General features: G+C 38.9%; 2 protein-coding genes across 23 annotated transcripts in view; one reads left to right on the top strand and one right to left on the bottom strand.

Moving 5' to 3' along the window:
- Positions 1 to 2,128, top strand: part of LOC110520599 (uncharacterized) — a 64,075-nt gene extending 61,947 nt beyond the window's left edge. The window contains exon 53 of the mRNA XM_036975225.2: positions 39 to 2,128. Coding sequence (XP_036831120.2) covers positions 39 to 185 — 147 coding nt within the window. The 3' untranslated portion in view covers positions 186 to 2,128. The remainder of the gene's footprint in view (positions 1 to 38) is intronic.
- A 2,979-nt stretch (positions 2,129 to 5,107) lies between these two features.
- The window catches only part of LOC110520596 (PTB domain-containing engulfment adapter protein 1), a 168,205-nt gene continuing 154,038 nt past the window's right edge, over positions 5,108 to 19,274 (bottom strand). For 6 of the 22 annotated variants that reach the window (XM_036975224.2, XM_090230404.1, XM_036975223.2 and 3 more), the window contains 9 exons: positions 15,938 to 16,009; positions 14,313 to 14,411; positions 14,040 to 14,177; positions 13,699 to 13,815; positions 13,449 to 13,535; positions 13,074 to 13,301; positions 12,649 to 12,790; positions 12,310 to 12,404; positions 5,108 to 5,914 (listed from right to left, as the gene is read on the bottom strand). In XM_036975224.2, the coding sequence (XP_036831119.1) occupies positions 5,843 to 5,914; positions 12,310 to 12,404; positions 12,649 to 12,790; positions 13,074 to 13,301; positions 13,449 to 13,535; positions 13,699 to 13,815; positions 14,040 to 14,177; positions 14,313 to 14,411; positions 15,938 to 16,009 (1,050 nt within the window). In that variant the 3' untranslated portion in view covers positions 5,108 to 5,842. Of the gene's footprint in view, positions 5,915 to 12,309; positions 12,405 to 12,579; positions 12,791 to 13,073; positions 13,302 to 13,384; positions 13,536 to 13,698; positions 13,816 to 14,039; positions 14,178 to 14,312; positions 14,412 to 15,937; positions 16,010 to 19,274 lie in introns of all 22 variants that reach the window. The other 16 variants (XM_090230410.1, XM_090230408.1, XM_090230409.1 and 13 more) reach the window with 5 other exon arrangements.

The following is a 19,274-nucleotide window of genomic DNA, read 5'->3' as shown; positions in this document are numbered from 1 at the left end:
TGACTTACTGAACCTTTCCCATTCCTTTCTCTTTACAGCAATCCAATGGTAACTGGGGCAAGACAGTGTTTGAGTACAGGACACAGAAAACAGCCAGACTTCCCATCATGGATATGGCCCCTGTGGACATTGGTGGTTCAGATCAGGAGTTTGGTATCGATATTGGCCCTGTTTGCTTCCTTTAAATTGCAACAACAACAACAACAGGGACACATTGAAGACAATCCTGAGACTCTTGAACTATCAGCTGACGCGATCAGCCTTGTACATACAAGTACTGCGGACTATTCTCGCCTCGTGGCAAGATATTTATTGTGCCTTTCCAACCATTCCCCATCGTAGTTGATATGTTTTCGGCCTGTGTATGTTAGATGAATGTTTGGGGGAAACAAAGATCAAGTAAGAAACATTTAGAAACTTTGCTTGAATTTGACAAATACATTATGTAAGGGATAATCAACGAGGGGCTATGGGTTCTCTGGAAAATAATGAACAACGTGGAAGGTGTGTTCCATGATGGTCTAGCAGAGTGGAACTAGCCTTCCTCTGAGTTGCATATAGCTCAGAATTGATTATCCCTATTATACCAAGGCTACAATTTAAACACATTTACCTCTTGAAATGTGTTCATTTGCAGGTAGAAATGTGTTCAACATCCACTGAAGTAGCCAGAAAGTTTACTAGACAGCTACAGTAGTTGCCTTGGTAACCAAACAAACAGACTTGCTAGTTTAGCTAATCAACTAGCTTGTTATTTTGAAAATTGAATTCAACAATGCCAATAGTTTTTTCAATTAGACTTTTGCTTTCAAAACCAGCTCAAACATAGAATATGTAAGAATGAACTAAAGCCATTGAGTTCAACCATGCTGATATACCGTGCGTTATAGAGTAATAATGCTTGCTCTAGACTGCCCTTTAAGCCAATTAGAAATTAGTATTCAAAAATGATATTTCATCTATAAGGTACAAAGATCCAATCCATTGATACTCTATTTGATGTTATGCATAAAAGATGAAAAGCTGCCGTATGTCCTTGATAAATATGAATACTTAAAAAAATATATATAGTCATTAACTGCTGTTTGTAAGATGAGAACACCATTCTACTTAAGCAATAAGGCACGAGGGGGTGTGGTATATGGCCTATATACCACGGCTAAGGGCTGTTCTTGGCAGTACGCCCCAAGGTGCCTTATTGCAATTATAAACTGGTTCCCAAACTTATTAGAGCAGTAAAAATAAATGCTTTGTTATACCCGTGGTATACGATCTGATAGCAGTCAGCATTCAGGGCTCAAACCACCCAGTTTATTAAATAATGTAACTATAATGGTTTATTCCACCACTAAAGATCTCCTAAGCTCTTAATGTTTTACATCATTTCTTTCATTTATGTTCATACAACAACAGTTTTCAATGTACAATGAATGTTTATGGTGCTATTGAGGAAATGACATTGTTCTTTTTTTCCAGAACTGAAAAACAGTTTGAAATAACTGATTTCTGTATCCAAGTTATCCTAGCTCTGAACTGACTCCATTGAATCCAAATTAAAGATCCAACCAGACTGTTGATTCCTCAGTGTTAGATACCAGTGGATTTCTCAGTGTTAGCTACCTGTCGATTCCTCAGTGTTAGCTACCTCGTCTCCACAAACTGGGATGCCATGATTATGTGTAACCCTGTTCACAGGTTTGGTGCTGTCTGTAAGTGTTCCTCTCCCATATACAGTACAGGGGAGGGTTAGAGACTACCAATAAAGATGGAGAGGTGGAATCAATGTCTCGTACACAGTGTGTGGTGATTGTCTTTTTAAATAATTGCTTTAATTTTCAATTAGCCCTGGTCATTTTAACACTTTGAGTGTGCTATGTTTGTAATTCCTGATAATTTTTTTTACATATTATCTTTTAAATCGTGATCATTTTAACACTACGAATGTGTTATATTTTTAATATATGATCATTTTAACACTACAAGTGTGTTGTTGTTTTTTTCTGCATGTCGGTCAACCCTTTAAGTCACATTCTCTTAGTTTTATAGAAACTTTTTGAGACGAAGCCTATTTGCTTCATGTATTTTTTGCTATGCAACAAATTAAACAAAACGCTTGTCTATCCCCAAAGTTCTTTTTTTTGTCATATTAATTAGCTAAAGTTCTCCTTTTTAGGGAAAAGCTGAGCCTTTCTGCATTTACTAAGCAATTTGTCTCCACAGATAAATATATAAATATTTACAGGAAATATTGGCGTAGGTAAAAGACATATTACATGTGAATTGAACATAGCTTTGTAATTATACATGTATTATGTCCATTGTGATGTTGATTTATGTCTCTCTTTAGTTAAGCTTTTCTTAAATCAACTTTCTAATTCCTTTGTTTGAGGACACTTTCCATAATGATAGTATTTATTAAATATTTCAAAACTGTAAATATTCTGGTGGCAGATTGGTCTGATTGCTTATGACAATCTCAGAGGCAGATCAATAGGATATTCTATCCCGGAACCAAGTCAGTTTCATCCACTGAAATAAATATTGAAAAGATTTTGTTCTGTTTTCATTTCAACATTTCTTTGTTTATTAGTAAGACTTTTGTATTGAATGTAGCTGGAAGCTGGTCATCTTTTATGTTTACAACTAGAACAATCCATTTAATTCCCCTTTTTCAGTAGGCACACAGAAGGGATCATCTCAAAAGGTTATGACCAAAGTAAGGGATCCAAAAATGAAACTACAGTGGCCTGCATAAGTATTCATCCCCTTGTGCATTTTTCCTATTTTGTTGCCATACAACCTGGAATTAAAATGGATTTTGGGGGGATTTGTATCATTTGATTTACACAACATGTCTACCACTGAAGATGCAAAACATTTATTTATTGTGAAACAAACAAGAAATAAGACAAAACAAAGGAAAACTTGAGCGTGCATAACTATTCACCCCATCAAAGTCAATACTTTGTAGAGCCAACTTTTTCAGAAATTACAGATGCAAGTCCCTTGGAGTAGGTCTATATAAGCTTGGCACATCTAGCCACTGGGATTTTTGCCCATTCTTCAAGGCAAAACTGCTCCAGCTCCTTCACGTTGGATGGGTTCTGCTGGTGTACAGCAATCTTTAAGTCACATCACAGATTCTCAATTGCATTGAGGTCTGGGCTTTGACTAGGCCATTCCAAGTCATTTAAATGTTTCCCCTTAAACCACTCAAGTTTTGCTTTAGCAGTATGCTCAGGGTCATTGTCCTGCTGGAAGGTGAACCTCCGTCCCAGTCTCAAATCTCTGTAAAACTGAAATGGGTTTCTCTAAAGAATTTCCCTCTAATTAGCGCCATGCATCATTCCTTCAATTCAGACCAGTTTCCCAGTCCCCAAAGCAGAATTCTGCCACCACCATGCTTCACCGTGTGGATGGTATTCTCAGGGTGATTAGAGGTGTTGGGTTTGCACCAGACATAGCGTTTGCCTTGATGGCCAAAAAGTTCAATTTTAGTCTCATCTGTCCAGAGTACCTTCTTTCATATGATTGGGGAGTCTCCCACATGCCTTTTGGCAAAAACCAAACATGATTGCTTATTTTTTTCTGGCCACTCTTCCGTAAATCCCAGCTCCCTGGAGTGTACGGCTTAAAGTGTTCCTATGGACAGATACTCCAATCTCCACTGTGTAGCTTTGCAGCTCCTTCAGGGCTATCTTTGGTCTCTTTGTTGCCTCTCTGATTAATGCCCTCTTTGCCTGGTCTGTGAGATTTGGTGGGCGGCACTCTCTTGGCAGGTTTGTTGAGGTGCCATATTCTTCCAATTTTTTTACAATGGATTTAATGGTGCTCCATGGGATGTCTTTATAACCCAACCCTGATCTGTACTTCTCGACAACGTTGTCCCTGACCTGTTTGGAGAGCTCCTTGGTCTTCATAGTGCCCCTTGCTTTGTGATGTTGCAGACTCTGGGGCCTTTCAGAACTGGTGTATATATACACTGAGATCATGTGACAGATCATGTGACACTTAGATTGCACACAAGAGGACTTTATTTGACCAATTATGTGACTTCTGAAGGTAATTGGTTGCACCAGATCTTATTTAGGGGCTCCATAGCAAAGGGGGTGAATACATATGAATGCACCACTTCTCCGTCTCTTTTTTGTATAATTTTTTTAATCAAGTCATTTTTTAAATTTCACTTCACCAATTTGGACTATTTTAGTATGTCCATTACATGGAATCCAAAATTAAAATCTGTTTAAATTACAGGTTGTAATGCAACAAAATAGGAAAACCGCCAAGGGAGGTGAATACTTTTGCAAGGCACGGTATCCTTCTTCTGTCATTCTTAGTGGACTCTCCTCGTCCCAAGCTCTTGGTAATTGTTAGGGTACAGCAGCTTCAAGCTTGCATAGAACTGACTGAATTACCTTCTACATCAGTAATTAGACTGACTAACTGCAGTTGCATCTGTGTGATTGAGCGGGACGCCAAGAGAGAATGTCCTAATGGATACAATAAAGTTGTCATCAAAACTCAGGAGGGCTCATGAGTTTGTAAACAAGCGACTCAAACAGGTAGTTAGAGCTTTGGGCCAGTTACCGAAAGGTTGCTGGTTTGAATACCTGAGCCGACAACATGAAAATCTGTTGATGTGTCCTTGAGCAAGGCACTTAACCCTAATTATGGCTGACCCTGTAAAACAACACAATTAACTGCATCTGCCTGGTGTATGTGACAACAAAACTTTTATTTTAATTTTGTATTATTTACTGTTATTATGATGTCACCAAGCAACAGACAAAGTCCATCAAAACCTAACCATCAGTGGAGATGCATGGTTGAATATCCGCAGGTACATCTTGAGAATATCCAACATGCAAACAATTTACATTAAGTTGCTGTTTTCTTATACCTGTGCAGTAATGCTGCAATTACACTAGTAATTTTGTAATATCTCTTTGTTACATAGCACTTTTGTAACTGCACTTAAAAATTACTTTATGTAAAGTGGTAGCAAAAATACTTGATCCCTCAGAATTGTACATTTGAAATGCATAACTTAAATTTTTTAATTGTAGCGCCAACACATTTCAAGAATTTGAGTGTTGATAACTGATGCATTAATTTTTCTTTAATAACTGTAACAGCAAAGTAAAAGAACAAGCACTGACAGAGGTTTTCAAAAGTGCTTTCTGGTGCAAGAGAACACTGACATACATCATAAGAAAGTAAATCCCTGGCAATACATACCGATATGTAAAATGCACCTGTTAAAATGTTTAATGAGACAATAAATCTAAATCAGTTAAAATGTCAGGTCAAAACAGAACTAATTACACTAAAAATAAAATGAGTAAAAATAACAGAGGAAAATGTTCAAATGGTCAAATTAAGGACAAGCTGAGAGTTAGGTACATGAGTGGTAATACAAGACATAAGACATTTCCGTGTCTTGTGAGTTGATGGTGAGCAAGTCATTATGTCTGACAGACAAATAACAGCGTTGATCTAAGTGGTGTATATTCAATAAAGCAGATTCTACAACATAAGATGTATATGAAAACTCTGCCACAGAGTATACCATTGGACATAATATTTACATCCTTCGTTGCCTTTAAAAGCAAGGGGTCTCAAAAATACTCCTTCCCAAATCAGTTCTTAGAAAAATAGTGTTGTTTTCTTTATCAGATTTGAATATTACCTTTTGAATATTCTAAAACCAAATTCATATGCAAATACATATAAACCTTAAGGACTAGAAGAACATTGACATATTGACTGTAGACCCAATTCTGGCACTTTTTAATACAAATGAGTTTACAGTATGTAACACAAACATGTCTTCTTTGCATCAGCAGCGACCGCCTAGTGGCTCAAGAGAAAAGACAGTGGCCTCTAGGGTTAGTCCCATTTTGAACCCCTCCTGTAAAACAAGGGGGAGAATGGCTGTTAGAAAAATACATGAATCCCATCTGAATCTGCTCTATAGGAAGAAAGACGTCAAAGGGAGGTGGTCGGTATAGGTCAGTATAATCAATACTACAGTTCCTCTATGTCCACAACCTTTGGGAGACATTGCTGAGTTTTGAGCTGTGTCTAGACTTGACAGTTCCAAACACGTAATGTGTCTACTACAGCTACATATTAAATGTGTCTACGGTGTCCACATTGTGTCCGGATTCCCTCTTCCCGCTGTATATTCAAATGCCAGTATGCATTCTGCAAACGGTAGAACAGGCTAAATCTGATAATAGCACAACAACAACTTGATGGCAGTAGCCAACTACTGTAGCTAACCTCTGTAACTAGTCAGCAAGCTAGCTAGCAAAGCCAAAGAGATTGCAAAGAGGTTAACATTACTACTTTTCAAAATATGCTAGCTAGCTAGGATTTATGAAGCCAGCAAACACGTTCCTAGGAACGTATTTCCTCCAATGTTTAATGACAAATGGTGCCTTTCGGTCCCAAAACACAAGTTTTCTGGGTACTTGGTGAACTGCACTGTTGGTTAAGGTCTACATTGTTGTATTCGGCGCATGTGATTTGATTTAATTTGATACTTGTGGGCAGAGTGCTGATGATCTCGCCCACTGTATGCTCTTTCGATAGCCTGATTGCGTCAGGACTGAGGAGAAATCAGCACACAATGCATCCAGTCTTTTCAATGCGATCTTTGTATTCTGATAGCAGAAATCGCATGTACGTGCTAAGTGTAGACACAGCCTTGGTGAGCTGTAACCAAAACACCGTAAAATATATTCATACTGGCCCCAAGTTCTTATTATTGCTCGGTCCAAAATAGCAGGCATCCAAGTCCACAAAGTAATGGTTAGGGGATATGAAATCTAGAATGCCTAAGCACTTCTCAGAGAAATAACAAGATCTGAGGAAGCTTTGACCCAAATCCCTTCAAAGAAGTGTAAAACCCTCATATACAGTCTACACCATAAACCACATCAGCATCTGTGTCGGACCTATGGATGTAACAAATAATAACTACAGGACTTTTAATACATCTGACACCATGTGACGATAGACCGTTCCAGAAACAACAAGTAATACAAATATGATGAAGTGGCTTTACGAGCAATAATGTCAAATACTGTTGACAGCCATGTACACACAACATTAGATCAGATGTGTTATTCATAGGGCTATCAGAGGTAATCAGTCAACTAACGTACATTTTGGGTAATAACCCTATTTATTTTGTCTGAAAGCGTTCAAAATTCCCTGAAAACATTCAAAATACATCTATACAGCTAAAAACAACGATGTGATGTCAAAACTAGTTGACATTGAGGTTAAAGAAAGTGTGCTTAATCAATTTACCAGATTTTGCTTAGACAAAATTACGACGTCAATATTCTTGTAATGGGTTTTGTATTAAAAAAAAATCTACAGCTCAGTTTGAGCAAATTCTGAATTTGCAATTAATCACAACAAATCCTGCCATTACATTTTTCTATCCTTTGACAGCCTTAGTTATTTATTCAATAAATGTTCCCTTATTGTTGCAGTGAATGATCAAACCAAAGAAACTGAGAAAAGTAAAGCTTCCATAACCAACGAGGTTAATAAATATATTTTACTCTAAATCACATTGTTTACTAGAAAATGTAACTTCAACTCAATGAAAGTGTGACATTTCAAAATGCTTGGTTTTACTGATACTGGACTGTATGCAGACTAGTTACAAACTGAATACATGCAAATCCATTCACGATGCCACAGTCACGATAACTACAAGGGTCAATGTAGTGTAACGGTACAAACCATCTCTGACGCTGCAGCAAAAGGGGGAAAAGAGAGATGGAAACAGAAAGTTAAGACAGAATTAAAGGCAGGAAGGAGAGGAAAGAAAATACATTGCACTGAGTGGTATCTTAATGCCTCCTACAGGAACTACTTCAGCATGCAGGTAGCCTTGTGGTTAGAGCGTTGGGCCAGTAACCAGCAGGTAGCCTAGTGGTTAGAGCGTTGGGCCAGTAACCAGCAGGTAGCCTTGTGGTTAGAGCGTTGGGCCAGTAACCAGCAGGTAGCCTTGTGGTTAGAGTGTTGGGCCAGTAACCAGCAGGTAGCTTTGTGGTTAGAGCGTTGGGCCAGTAACCAGCAGGTAGCCTTGTGGTTAGAGTGTTGGGCCAGTAACCGAAAGGTTACTAGATCGAATCCCCGAGCTGACAGGCAGTTCCTAGGCTATCATTGTAAATAATAATTTGTTCTTAACTGACTTTGTTAGTTAAATAAAGATTAAACTTATTTATTATTATTATTTATTTTTTAATTGTTAGGGCTTCATTCAATCAGAAGCGCAGAAGATCAGCATTATAGTGTGATTGATATTTAAAAGGCAAGGCTTCCACGTTCACGGAGACTGTATTCACGGTAAACAATGATTATGTTGGTTCAATAGGAAGTTACCTTTACATTTCAACCGCACTACACAAAGCAGATCTTCTGCACTGCGCATTGAATTGACCTCTTAATCATGTACGGACAGAGAGAGAGGGATTATGTAAACGTTTGTAGATAGCAATTTGCAGCTGGATGCCACAGCAAATTTGCATGTCCGAGTGTCCGAGTGTTGATTCTAGTGGGGTTAACACGAGTGGGATTGGTGAATAAATGTGTTGTTGTTACTTGACTGTGTTGATTTAATTTCCATTAACTCTCTCAGAGTGAAAAAGACATGGTGGGCCCTCATTATCATTCTTCCCAGAATGCATTTTTGCAGGTAGATTTTTTTAGAATTATTTGTTTAATAACAATGTTTCTGCGTGCACATTGATTAATTGATCTTATACTATACAAAGATAAATAAACTTACAACTAATCCAATTTGTTGTGGGTTGGACTTATTGCATTCGTTACTATGATGGTTGTTCCCATTAGATGGTTATGGTAGTCTTCTTTATCTTTCACCATAGCAGTCATTCTGAATGCAGGTTGTAGTTGATAAAATATTGGATATCCTCCCTCTGGCTGTTTTATTAACCACTTCACAAACTACCGTATTGTGATTTGCAGGTATGATGTGCCTCATGAGACAATTTTGTCACACCACAATATTGAGGATAACTAGGCCATAACTAAAGGCCTTATGAAATGTATTGTATACAGTGCTTTCAGAAAGTATTAACACCCCTTGACTTTTTCCACATTTTGTTGCGTTACAGCCTGAATTTAAAATGTATTAAATAGAGATGTTTTGTCAATGGCCTACAGACAATTCGCCATAATGTCAAAAGGGAATTATATACATACATTTTTTTTTTTACAAATGAATTAACTATGAAAAACTTAAATGTCTTGAGTCAGTAAGTATTCAATCCCTTTATTATAGCAAGTCTAAATAAGTTCAGGAGTACATATGTGCTTAACAAGTCACTTAAGTTGTATGGACTCACTCTGTGTGCAATAATAGTGTTTAACCAGATTTTTTTTATGATGACTACCTCATCTCTGCAGTCCAATACATACAATTATCTGTCAGGTCCCTCAGTCGAGCAGTGAATTTCAAACACAGATTCAACCACAAAGACCAGGGAGGTTTTTCAATAACTCGCAAAGAAATGCACCTATTAGTAGAAGGGTAAAAAAAAACTAAAAACCAATGAATATCCCTTTGAGCATAATGAAGTTGTTGTGACTCGTTTCAGGAAACTAGGCGTATATCTCACGTTAAATACATCACAGGAGAGGGGGGGGGGGTGCTTTTGGAACATGTGGACTTTCATGTGCCTTAAAACCTGCTAGAATATGCATATAATTGACAGCTTAGGATAGAAAACACTTTAAAGTTTCCAAAACTGTGAAAATATTGTCTGTGAGTATAACAAAACTGATGTTGCAGGCGAAAGCCTGAGAAAAATCCAATCTGGAAGTGCCTCATGTTTTGAAAGCGCTGCGTTCCAATGTGTCCCTATTGAGCAGTGAATGGGCTATCAACCAGATTACTTTTTCTCCGTATTCCCCAAGGTGACGTACTGTTACGCATTTATGTTGAAGAATACCTGTAAGCGGCTACATTGCGCAAGTGGTCACCTGATGCTCCCAGAGTGATTCTCGCGTAAAATACAGGAGGTAGCCATTATTCCATTCGGTCCTACTGGAAAACTAATTGTCCCGGTGGATATATTATCGAATAGCTATTTGAAAAAAACCTTGAGGATTGATTATAAACAACGTTTGCCATGTTTCTGTCGATATTATGGAGCTAATTTGGAATATTTTTCTATTAACTATCGAACTACCCAACGTTTGTTGACTTGATTATTCACATAATTCTTAGCTAATTGGTATAGTCATTGTGCGTTTCAATGGACATTGTACATTCTGGCTATCTACTCCGATTTCAGAGCCCACTCACGCAGAATAACTGATGAATTTACGAACGCTCAACACCTGTTGAATATGGCCGGTGTCAGTAAACGTCGGGAAAAAAAATTGTAATTAAATTCTTGCCAGCGGCACAGTTACAGTCACCTACGCTCTGGATAACCAGCTCTGCTAGGGTGAGTAAAAATTGTCAGAGTGCAGCGTTCCCTCATTTGTGTCTGGATGTAGCTAGCCAACATTAGCCAGTTAGCTTGGGTGCTTGACTGCCGTTGAATGCCCGGATCAACCCTACTCCTCGGCTAGAGCGTCCAGTGTGCGCTCTGGCACTCCAGATTGAATTTACGAACACACCCAAAATTGTAAAATGTTTGGCTAGTCATTTGTCATGCTAGCAAGAGGTTGCATAGAACAGCATCAACTTCCGGTAGACAGGCAACGCTCTAGTTCGCTCAACTGAAATGATACCGTTCATTTACAGTATGCTAAAATGAACTAATAGTATGTAGTATATACTCCTGACGCCATAGCCAGTATACATTTCCTCAAAAAGATTACTCAGAAATCTGTCATTTTTTTAATATTAGTTGTACAATTCTACATCTAAGTAAGATTTTTGGTGCAGTATTTTTCGATAAAAAAATGTGCATGAAAACGAGTCATCTCTCCTTGAATGACAACAATGACTTTACAGAAGAATCCCTACTGTTGACCAATCACAGAAGAAGTGGTATAGACTTCGGCTCTGAACATCGGCTTGCCTCCAGTCCAAAACGAACGTCACAAAACGTTGTCATAATATATGCATGAACTCTACTGAACTGTTTTGGCTGGGAAGCATGAGGACGCCTTAAAAGCATCAACTTTAATAAAGTGTTAATTTAAGTCTGAATTTGCAACATCCATGGTGTTAGGAACCCAACACTCTAGGGTTTTTAGTTTGTCAACACTTTGAAAAGTGTTAGTTTAACACTATTTTGGTGGGCCACATATAATTTCTAAGAAAGTGTTACAATTCTGATGTCAAATTTGCTGTGCATGTTCCCAAAGTTTAATTCCATTTAAAACAAAGAGTTTGAAATATAAAAACAACCCCATGCTTCAGTTTTACAGTTAAATTCCTCTGACAACTCTGCCATCATAGGCACTTATGTAAAAGACGTGAGCACTGCAGTTCAAACTGTCATTGTATTTGTAATTTCAGACAAGCTGTGCTCCAACTTTAAATACAATTAAATCAAATATAATAATGACAGTTATAATCTAAGTATCTATTCATGCGCAGCAAGAAGCCTAACCTGCCTCTTTAAAAGAAGCAGTATAATATTTATTGTTATAAGCATCTATAAAACCACAACTAACAGTTGTTGTTTGGTGTCCATGATGTGGCAAATTATTGTTTTGCATCTGCAATCAGTGACAACTGATCATTTACATAAAGTTTGTTTCCATAAAACAATAGCTTTGAAATAGATAATATATAGAATATAAGATTCCATTCAAGCCCTAAAATCCAATGGCTGATGTTACAAAATAGCTATATCTCATAAAGATAAGAGTGAATGTGGATTACAAGATGACTAAAGTGCATTTTGAACACAGTGCTATTCTATGACAATGTTTTCAGCGGACTAACTGCAGTAATATGGATCAACGATTCAACATCTTGCTAAATATATTTTGCCTAAATGTTCACAATGTCAGACAAATAAAATTAGTCCCATGGCCAATATTGAGCATCATAGACAGGAAACAAACAAAACAACACCTTTATGAGCCAAAATGCAACTATTATGAACAACTGAAGTTGGAAACATTTCTGGTATTTCTGATATGTTAATATTATATAAAACAAAAATGAGAGCGTAGGGCCCCACTCCCCTTACTAGGGTGGAGGTCTACTCGCCAACACTTTATCATGTGGTGGTTGAACCACTACTCTCTTACGAGTCCATTAAACAGGGCCTAAGATCATTCACAGACCTGCATCTCGTCCAGCCTGGACTGGATATCTGGTGGGAAGTCGGCTTGCCCACAGGTGAACGGATCAAAAGGTTCCGCTCCAAAAAGGTCTTTACCTGTGAGAGAGAGAGAGACAATATGTGAGATGCCACAACGTAGTAGGAGTTTAAATCAATTTACATTGGTAACATTTATTTATTAAGTATATAAACATTATTCATGACAGTTATTATAAAGTGTAACCTAAAATAAATTATCGCTAATCACCACGACCCATGGTTTATGCCTTACTCTGTGTGTGGTTCAATTCTAACGCTCACTGTCATCCTTGAACTGTAAGGTAACCAGAGCAGTTCTCACTCATGTCTGGAGGAGATGTTGTAGTGGGGGGAGGGGGTGTGCCGTTGCTTGCGGGAATTGGCACCAGGGGTGTGACAGCAGAGAAGGGAACCATGTCAAAAACGTCTGTGGACATCGGGGGTTTCAAGGAGATGCTGCCAGCCTGTGATTGTAGAAGGTATTGGTTCATTCCAATGAGCAGTAGTACTCTGACCTACATTCTGAAGTCAGAGTTATGAATATGTATTTCAAGTCCGACTGTAGTCCTAATATAAAGAGTGATGAAATCAACTAATTGAGACTTAAGTCTTATTAAGCATACTTTATATGTATCTGCATTGCCTACTGTAGAAAAATATCAGCCAAAATGAACTATTGTTAATTAGAAGAAAGTGAACTAGAACTCAAGAAAGAAAGGCTGAAAGATAAAGCTAGTTGTACAGTACGCGAGGCCGCGGGATGCTGCACCCGTCGGCAGGCTTTGGGAGGAGAGCAGACTTAGCCGGAGGAGGGGTTAGTAGGCCTGCCGAGAGGTTGGACTCGGGCGAGCTCATAGGGGTGAGTGTGACCGAGGAGATCTCGAGACACGAGAAGGACGTCAGATTGTGACACCAGAAGAGCGAGGAGGGTCTTGAGAACATGTAGGCCTCGTTAGTAGAGTTTATGTGCAGCTGCTGTGAAAAGATCACATGCAGACGATTTAGTGGAAGACTGAAAGTGGCTTGTTAGTTCACACACAGCATGATAGACATCTTACTCTGGGTAATATGGGTTACTTAGGGAAGTCTAGAGACTGGAAGGGCTGTCCATGCAGTTCTTACTGGTGGTACAGGAGCAATCATCAATTGCTCTTCCAGTTCCCAAAGCTGCTTCTTAAGCCCAGAATTTTCCGTTTCCAGTTCTTGAATCTGTGAAAAATAAGCATGCTCGTTTTAGAATTATTTTAGAGCTACCTACACCTAATATGGGAATCGCCTGTTAATATCAATATCATTAGCATGGAGGTGTACAATATCTTTAATCCCTATCCCATATAAAGGAGCAGTCACTTGTCCAACAGTTGAATCTTACTCTTTTCTGTAAGGTTCCTATCTGTTTCCGTGTCTCCACATCTTTCCCACCAGACTCAAGGAACTTCTTGTAGGCCAAGTCAAACGCCTGGCCAATAGTGAGTGTTACCTCCTCTGCCTGGAAGACAACAGCATCCTCCGTGACTTTTTTACAAAAACTCTTTATAAAATGGTCCTGAGTCACCAGAACAAATTCTTAATTTTAGAAGGTCAGTTTCTTTATTATTTACAAGGGGTTGATGACACGTATAGCTGGATCAACAACTGATGGTGTGGAACATGAAATCAAAACGTAAACTCTCAGTGTGTATTTTTTTTACTCTCAAAGTGTGTATTTCTTACACATTTTTCACTGTCAAACACGTAGCAGAGGTGTTTGTTTGATTCGGAGTCTTTGCAGATGAAGGTGAATATCCTTTTATCAGTCTTGTCATCTGCACAGAAGGATATCCTATGCAACTGGCAGTTGTACTGGACATCCTGACAATAAAAAGAAACACTTCAGTTGGAGACAACACCTTCCTGATAACACTTCACGTGAATGCTTACATTAATACGCATACAAAAAATAACAGAGCATTTATTTAAAATCCAGGCCATGTTTAGTTGACTTACTTTTGTCTTGAGATCTAAGATCTTTACTCCGTAAATGGAGATTTGCAATTCCACTTTTTGTGTCTTCTGTCCCTCTGACTTCTTGATATGCCTTTGAAACTACAAAGAGTAGAAACATTACATTAACAGCATAAGGGTAATGTATGAACGAACAGCATAAGGGTAATGTATGCACGAGCGGACAGCGTAAGGGTAATGTATGCACGAGCGGACAGCGTAAGGGTAATGTATGCACGAGCGAACAGCGTAAGGGTAATGTATGCACGAGCGAACAGCGTAAGGGTAATGTATGCACAAACGAACAGCGTAAGGGTAATGTATGCACGAACAAACAGCGTAAGGGTAATGTATGTACGAACAAACAGCGTAAGGATAATGTATGAACGAACGAACAGCGTAAGGGTAATGTATGAACGAACGAACAGCGTAAGGGTAATGTATGAACGAACGAACAGCGTAAGGGTAATGTATGAACGAACAGCATAAGGGTAATGTATGAACGAACATCATAATGGTAATGTATGAACGAACAGCATAATGGTAATGTATGAACGAACAGCATAATGGTAATGTACGTACGAACAGCATACGGGTAATGTACGTACGAACAGCATACGGGTAATGTATGTACGAACAGCATAATGGTAATGTATGTACGAACAGCATAATCGTAATGTATGTACGAACAGCATAATGGTAATGTATATATGAACAGCATAATGGTAATGTATGTATGAACAGCATAATGGTAATGTATGTATGAACAGCATAATGGTAATGTAGATCCATTGAATCTTGTGTCAAGATGTTGATTATATGACTTAATTTGCCCCCTTTTAAAAAAAAAGGGTAAGGTTCAGAAAATAAAGGAGAAAAAAAGAAGATAAGAAGATCAAAGGAGAGATGTGGCACATAACCAGGAGAGCTGTACTGATAGGCTCTGGCGTTGACCAATGATGACTCAGATATTGTGACCCATTCACTGAACAGCCTTACAGCAAAGTTAAGATAGGAGTGGATTGGTATGAAAACAAGTTTCCTCTTGAATGGCCTCACAATGGAAATGTTATGAAGGTAAGAGTGAGGCAGAGCAAAGGAGACCAGTGTCAGCACAGCTGGCTGAACTCTCGTTTTAGGAAAATCCATATTTCTAAAGATACCAAAATGAGGTTAGCTACAAGCAGATACATTTTTAGTTGACTAGTAAATAATTATGATATCCATGCAATAGTACATTTTTGGGTAAAAATTGGGTAAATTCCTGGGTATGCCGCATGCTTTTTCACACACCCTCAGATCTCAAAAAACAGGGTATAACTTGGAAGCTAATTGCTAATACTTTACCTGGAATTATGTCTAGAATGTAAACAGTATGGTTCAATATGTCTGAATTACAGAAAACCGTAAAATCTTCATTTTTAGGGGATTAACATCTGGAAATAAAAACGAACCTAAATGTCTAAGCCGTTGCTGGTGGCCGTAGAGATGCCCAACCTGGAGTTCACATTTATGTCCAAACAGGTCCAATTTCGGAGACCCTCTTTATACTCGTCCTTAGGTGAAACATTTCTGAAATACAGCTTTAATTGAGGTTGCCAAGGAAACAAAGTCTATAGCTAACTTACCTTTAACTTTCTAACGGCTTCCTTAACAATCTCTGTGCCTTTCGGTTGGTCAACTTCTGTGTTTCCAAGAAACTAGAATAAAAAGGGAAAATTAAAGTGCCAGTTCACTTTAGGCATAAAACTATACAGATTTATGATGCAATTATAACGCACTATAAAACTGTTAAAGTTTCTATGAATCCCTCACAATGTAGTGTGTCAAAGAAACAAAAGAGTTATGTGGGAGGGTTTGCAGGACATTTGTTTCTCCAACAGATGGAGCCAAGGACCTTCAGACCAAAGCTTCATCTATCCATGGAAACAGTTGCTCTGCCAATATGGCTCATTTACATTTGTCATTTAGCAGACGCTCTTATCCAGAGCGATTTACAGTAATGAGTGCATACATTTTCATACTTTTGTTTTCGGCTCGCCTGGTTAAGTTATGAGTCTGGACATTCTTCTGCTAGGGCCTCCCATGTAAAGGCAACATGCTGTTTCAACATGACATGGAGTAACATCAAGGGACTTCTATAAACATATGGCATGTTTGCTAAGATACATCATGTTATGTTGATGAATTATGTAACAGTTGCTTCAACATTCAAGCCATGGATATCAGTAGTTCTGCCCATACTGTACACTGGTCAATGAGTGTGCCCACTTCCTTCCTTCCTCATTTCATTCCAATACAGAACACACAGTGGGTGAACAATGGACAAACGATGCCAAACATCTGCGCAAACGATGACACAAATCTGCGCAAACGATGACACAAATCTGCGCAAACGATGACACAAATCTGCGCAAACGATGACACAAATCTGTGAAAACAATGCCAAAAATCTGTGAAAACGATGCCACAAATCTGGGCAAACAATGTAAAAAAAAAAGGCCCCTTCACTCTCCTATCAATAGAACGCAAAGACCGATGGGCCCCAGCTTCAAATGGTGTAAGCGTTTCACACTGCTGTAACAAATGCTGTCTGCACTCAAGGACACATATGAGCGCAGTCGGGTTATGATAGTGGGATGCAGCGAATGACAGATGCGTTACATGGGACTGAGTGACTCATTCTTGACCCGATGCCTTCTGAGATCCATCACCTTGGGGAGTTCATTGGTACAGGTACAGTTCCCTGCTGTACCTCACTCTCACCCACTGCCTTATGTAATGTTCACTCTCCTGTAATGTTCCAGTCTACAGCGGCAGCAGATGTGGCAGTACTTTAGCCTTTTGCTTCACTTCAATGAGACATCTCTGGAGGCGCTGGATGCTCACTGACGGGCTCTCTGCCTCAAATAAGAGGGTAGTCTTTGGTTGAAGCACAGCAGAAAACAGCCCCGAGACAGGATACTTTGTTCCCAAGAGTTGGCTTTTAAGGTGTGTGCCGCATAAGAAAAGACAAAGAAGACTAAACAAATCCGTTGTTTAGTAACGCTCTGTTTCCAGTCCAAATCTACTGCTATGTTTGCAGTCAGTAAGGAAATGTTTCTAGGCTGCCTGTGTTTGTTTGTGCTCTTTGACTGTACTGCAGTCTGAAGCAGACACCTTGTTCAGAGATATGGAAAACTCAATAGGTTCATACTGAGTGTTTTTATTTTTATTTTGGACAAAGCCATAGTCGAAACCAGTGTGTAACAGAAAACAAAATCAGAGAATTATTCCCAAGTAAACTTTACTTTTTCAAGGCCTACCCACAGTGCAAAAACTGGTTGAATAAACTTTGTTTCCACATAATTTCAACAAAAACAATTAAATGTGATGATATTGAATCAAGTTAAGAATCAATGTGAAAAACTGATTGGATTTCCAAAAAGTAATCAACTAAAGGGAATTGTGTATTTTTTTCACCCAACTTTTAAACTAAATCCAATGACATGGTGAATGTTTCTGTTGATTTCATGTTGAATTCACGTTAGTTGACAATTCAACCAAATGTAAATCAAAAATAGACACTGAAATGATGTATATGCCCAGTGAATAGGTTCTATATGAATGGTGGCATATGCAACATCAATCTGCATCAGTGTAAGGTGGAACATGCTGAACATCAATCTGCATCAGTGTAAGGTGGAACATGCTGAACATCAATCTGCATCAGTGTAAGGTGGAACATGCTGAACATCAATCTGCATCAGTGTAAGGTGGAACATGCTGAACATCAATCTGCATCACTGTAAGGTGGAACATGCTGAACATCAATCTGCATCAGTGTAAGGTGGAACATGCTGAACATCAATCTGCATCATTGTAAGGTGGAAAATGCTGAACATCAATCTGCATCATTGTAAGGTGGAACATGCTGAACATCAATCTGCATCAGTGTAAGGTGGAACATGCTGAACATCAATCTGCATCAGTGTAAGGTGGAACATGCTGAACATCAATCTGCATCAGTGTAAGGTGGAACATGCTGAACATCAATCTGCATCACTGTAAGGTGGAACATGCTGAACATCAATCTGCATCATTGTAAGGTGGAAAATGCTGAACATCAATCTGCATCAGTGTAAGGTGGAACATGCTGAACATCAATCTGCATCAGTGTAAGGTGGAACATGCTGAACATCAATCTGCATCACTGTAAGGTGGAACATGCTGAACATCAATCTGCATCAGTGTAAGGTGGAACATGCTGAACATCAATCCGCATCAGTGTAAGGTGGAACATGCTGAACATCAATCTGCATCAGTGTAAGGTGGAACATGCTGAACATCAATCTGCATCAGTGTAAGGTGGAACATGCTGAACATCAATCCGCATCAGTGTAAGGTGGAACATGCTGAACATCAATCTGCATCAGTGTAAGGTGGAACATGCTGAACATCAATCCGCATCAGTGTAAGGTGGAACATGCTGAACATCAATCCGCATCAGTGTAAGGTGGAACATGCTGAACATCAATCCGCATCAGTGTAAGGTGGAACATGCTTAACCTCTTGAACCTATAGGGGCGCTGTGTCATTACTGGATAAAAAGACGTGCCCGTTTTAAGCGCAATATTTTGTCACGAAAAGATGCTCGACTATGCATGGAATTGACAGCCTTGGAAAGACACAACTCTGACGTCTCCAAAACTGCAAAGATATTATCTGTGCGTGCCCCAGATCTAATGCAACAGGCGAAACCAAGATGATGTTTCATACAGGAAATGCCCCGGATTCTGAAGGCGCTGTGTTCCAATGTCTCCTTATATGGCTGTGTGTGCGCCATGAATGAGCCTGCGCTTTCTGTATATTCCCTGAGGTGTCTGCAGCATTGTGACGTGTTTGTAGGCATATCATTGGAAGATTGACCATAAGAGACTACATTTACCTGGTGTCCCGCCCGGTGTCCTGTGTGCGTAATCAGTA

The sequence above is a fragment of the Oncorhynchus mykiss genome, chromosome 3 (assembly GCF_057628025.1).
Source record: "Oncorhynchus mykiss isolate SJ-2025 chromosome 3, ASM5762802v1, whole genome shotgun sequence".
Classification (NCBI taxonomy): Eukaryota; Metazoa; Chordata; class Actinopteri; order Salmoniformes; family Salmonidae; genus Oncorhynchus; species Oncorhynchus mykiss.
The sequence above is the reverse complement of the archived record's forward strand: the minus strand, read 5'-3'. Positions and strand labels throughout refer to the sequence as shown.